General features: G+C 44.4%; 1 protein-coding gene across 1 annotated transcript in view; it reads right to left on the bottom strand.

The window, feature by feature from the left end:
- Positions 1-1,440: 1,440 nt before the first annotated feature.
- The window catches only part of LOC125507536 (pectin acetylesterase 3-like), a 6,387-nt gene continuing 3,469 nt past the window's right edge, over positions 1,441-4,358 (bottom strand). Inside the window, exons 6-7 of the mRNA XM_048672088.1 lie at positions 2,115-2,410; positions 1,441-1,780 (exon numbers count right to left, since the gene is read on the bottom strand). Of these exons, the coding sequence (XP_048528045.1) occupies positions 1,441-1,780; positions 2,115-2,410 (636 nt within the window). The remainder of the gene's footprint in view (positions 1,781-2,114; positions 2,411-4,358) is intronic.

Genomic DNA, 4,358 nt, shown 5'->3' with positions numbered 1-4,358 from the left:
ACCTTGCAAGCCAATACACACAATAGCCCAAATGGCGGGGTTATGTCCAAGAATATGCATTTTCATATTATGCTTCCAACTAGCAAAATTAGTACGATGAAAGTGAGGACCTCTACGGTGGTAGTTTCCCTCGCTAGACGCCATACTCCCCCAGGTTGTGAAACCAAGGCTATGATCACCAGAGCTATGGAAATCAAGGCAAATGGAGACCAAAGCTCTAATACCACTTGTAGGATTGAAAGTATGTCTAGAGGGGGGATTAGATCACTTGACCAAATAAAAATCTACCCTTTTCCCAATTTTAAGTCTTGGTATATTGTAGCAACTTATCACAAGTCAAGCAATCAACCTACACATGCAATTCCAAGAGTATAGCAGCAGAATGTAAATAATTTCAATTCAAGGTAAAGGGGAGGAGTTTAGATGGAGCAAATGCAATGTAGACATGGAGATTTTGGCTTGGTTCCGATAGGTGGTGCTATCGTACATCCACATTGATGGAGACATCAACCCATGAAGGGATTCCATGGAGGGATCCACCCATGAAGGGTCCACGAAGAAGCAACCTTGTCTATCCCACCATGGCCATCGCCCATGAAGGACTTGACTCACTAGGGTAGATCTTCTTGAAGTAGGCGATCTCCTTGCCTATACAAACTCCTTGGTTCAACTCCACAATCTTGACGGAGGCTCCCAAGTGACACCTAACCAATCTAGGTGACACCACTCTCCAAAAGGTATTAGATGGTGTGTTGATGATGAACTCCTTGCTCTTGTGATTCAAATGATAGTCTCCCCAACACTCAACTCTCTCTCACAGATTTGGATATGGTGGAAAGAGGATTTGAGTGGAAAACAACTTGCGGAAGGCTAGAGATCAAGATTCTTGTGGTTGGATTGGAATATCTTGGTCTCAACACATGAGTAGGTGGTTCTCTCTCAGAAAATGAGTAGTGGAAGTGTAGGCACGTTCTGATGGCTCTCCTCACGAATGGAGGATTGGTGGAGGGGTATATATAGCCTCCACACAAAATCTAACTCTTACACACAACTTACCAAACTCGGTGGGAGCGAATACTGAAACTCGGTCAGACCGATTTAGTTCAAAATGTGAATGTTAGGCTTTTCGGTGGGACCGACATGTCAACTTAGTGGGACCGATTTTGTTAGTGTTAGGGCATAACGTAATCTCGGTGAGACCGATCACATGAACTCGGTGAGACCGACTTCTATAATAGGCAAACAGAGAGTTGGTCAGGAAAACTTGGTTGGACCGATCGCTCATTTTGGTGAGAATGAAATGTTATGAAAAGGAAACAAAGAGTCTGCATTGCAAACTCGGTGGGACCAATCGCTCATCTCGGTTAGACCGAAACATTACGAAGGGAAACAAAGAGTTTGCAATGCCATCTCGGTGAGACCGAGGTCCCCACATCTGTGTCATCTTGGCTTGGCATACACATCTGTGTCATACTCATGCTCTTTGGGAGCATTGATTAGCTTGGCCCACTTTGCAACAGTTGACTGATATCTTGTTCCTTCAGACATCCAAACAGTTCTGCCATCTGGGTAGAAATGAGCTACTAAATAGAACTGCATAATGAGCTCATCATTCCACTTGGTCAATTTCTGACCCACAAAGGCATCAACTCCATTCATCCTGAAGCTCTCATGAACTCTAGGGAAGTGTTCTTCATTGTTGTTGATGTACTTCCAGTCAACCCACTTCATGTCACATACAATGGGCTTCTTGTCCACGAGCACGGTCTCATAGGAAGTCCTGCTGTTCCTTAGAGTGGAACCTGTAATCTACAATAGTTCTTCTTCTTGAGGCATAAGGATCTGACTGTCTCCACAGTCTTAGACCTGCATCTTTCCTTATCTTCATGTTTTCAGCCACTGGATGTGTATCATCGTGATCAGGGATCTTGGGCTTTAAATTTCTGAGTCCATCTTCCTCTTCTTCTTCTTCAATTTCAAGCACTAGGGCCTTGTTCTTCTCAGCAGCAGGAATATTTCTGGTGATCCTCTTTGGTGCAAACTTGGTGGCTAGACAAGTAGCTTTGGGGTTAGTCCTGGGCTTTGAAGGAACAACCCCAGACTTGATGGCATACCCCAGTAGCTTATGAGTCTTTGATGCTGGTGCAGCATCCTCTTCTTCCTCATCAGATTGAATCATCATTAAGGGTTTGCCAATAGCTCTGGCCATGGTTTTCTTGTCTCTTTCCTTCCTCATCTTGCCTTCACTAGCAGCCTCTTCAACAGTTGATTTGGAGGCTTCAAGAGTTGAGGCTCTGGCCTTTGACATGGGCACTCTCTTGGCAGGAGCCTTCTTGTTCAAACCAGGCTTTGTTGAAGCAGCTGTGCCAAATTCCTTCTTAACCACTTTCTTCTTGGAGCTGACCTCCTCCTTAGCAGCAACATAATCCTCATCTTCAGAGTCTTAGTTGCTCTTCTTCCTCTGCCTAGTAGCAGCCTTAGGTTGCTAGGAGTACTTATGCTACCCTCATCATAGCTGTCAGAGGGACTAGTGCCCTCACTCATGTTAACTTGCTCCTCGGACTTGTTCTGGTTGTCACTCTGATCAGACATTTCTGACACTACAAACTGAAAGCTGACCCTATGAATAGATGTAGATGAGGTAGAGTGGATGAGCATCACAAAGTGCAGAGATTTCGCAAAACAATTGATTCAAAAACTTAGTTTTAGTTTTCTACAGAAAGCATTTCAGAGACACGGATTTGTTAAAATCGGTGCCACCGAAGCAATATTGGAGTCTGAACTAGTCACATCGGTCAGATCGAGACACAGTTCAGTGAGTCCGAGATTTCTATGGTTTCACTGAGAATTGAACTTGGTCACACTGATTTGCAAGTCTTCGTCAGACCAAAAGTTACAAGTGCAATGGCCTAAGCCAAATTGGTGAGACCGATTTCTACAATTCGGTCAGTCCAAGATGAGTTTGGCAGAAACCTAACCCTAAATTTTCGAATCAAAACTAATCTAAAGGGAGTTTTTGCTGGATAGGATAATCTCATACGTGGTAAGAATCATGGCATTGACTTTGTGCTATGAATCGGAGGTAAAGATTGCACAAAGGATCGAACTCATACCCTAACTTGGCGATGAGCTCGCTACGGCGGCAACGGTGATGAAGATTCCCATTGACGGCGGCGGAGACCGGTGGCGGAGACCAGCGGCGGGAGGTCGCTGGCGATGAGGAGATGATCCGGAGAGACAAGTCGCAGAGCAGGACACGCACGGGAGAAAAGGTTTTGGAGGAATTTCCAAAATTTTACCTGTGGGTATGTATATCCTGGCGCTGTCGGTGAGACCGAGTGGAACAACTCAGTGGCAACGACATGCAGAATCACAATCGGTTGTTGCGCCTCGGTGTGACCGAATGATTCTAATCGGTTGCACCGAGATTGAAAACCTAGATCAACTCAATGAACTCGGTATGATATAAAGGGATGAATCGGTCTGACCAAAATACACAGAGAGGTTTTGGAAGTTTAAGTCTATGTCGAATCGGTGACTCCGATTACTCATCACCCAGAGGGTTCGAATCTGACTTGATCAAACATTGTGATGTGGGATGAATAGAGTTTGAGACGAGAAGAGCATAGACAGCTAAAGGAAGTTCTTAGGCATTATTGTCCATCCGTTTGTCAAAAAATACCAAACAATCCAAACAACAAATTGATGTCCTTGAATGAGAAAAACATGCAATCAACATGCTCACACAATAAGATGGCAAATGAAATATGTGGCAAAGCATGCACAAACACTCTAGCATCTATCAAGCAATTGGTGATGACAAGGCCATCTATATATGAGTATATTGACTAAGGAATCAAATGAGAACATTTGATTGTAGGTCATACTCATCATTTAAGCACAAGTGGGGTTACCACTTTTACATAAAGCATTGTTGTGTTCACACCATTAGAGTTGCTTTAGCTCAATTCTTAGAGTAAAGCTCCCCCTAGATGTGATAACCCCCTTAAGAGGGATGAACTAACCTTGGGTTTTGTTGATGATGACTTTACACTAGTGCGCGTCGGTGCTAAAGAAACGGTTTTTAACCCCTTTCCACGATGGCATTTGGAACCGTCGCCAAGTGAGTGTGGGCGATAAGGGGGTCCTTCCCACATGACCCAAATATCGTCGAGGATAGGCCCTCCTCGGACACAGGTTGGGGCCATGTGCGATCGGGCAAGGCATCGAAACCCAATCATTTCCGTAGGTATGTACATCCCACATGATAATCCGAGAAAATCATTTCCGTAGGTATGTACATCCCACACGGTGAATCCCAGAGAAACATTTCCATTCGTATGTATATCACACACAGT

Source organism: Triticum urartu, chromosome 5 (genome assembly GCF_003073215.2).
Source record: "Triticum urartu cultivar G1812 chromosome 5, Tu2.1, whole genome shotgun sequence".
Lineage (NCBI taxonomy): Eukaryota > Viridiplantae > Streptophyta > Magnoliopsida > Poales > Poaceae > Triticum > Triticum urartu.
The sequence above is the reverse complement of the archived record's forward strand: the minus strand, read 5'-3'. Positions and strand labels throughout refer to the sequence as shown.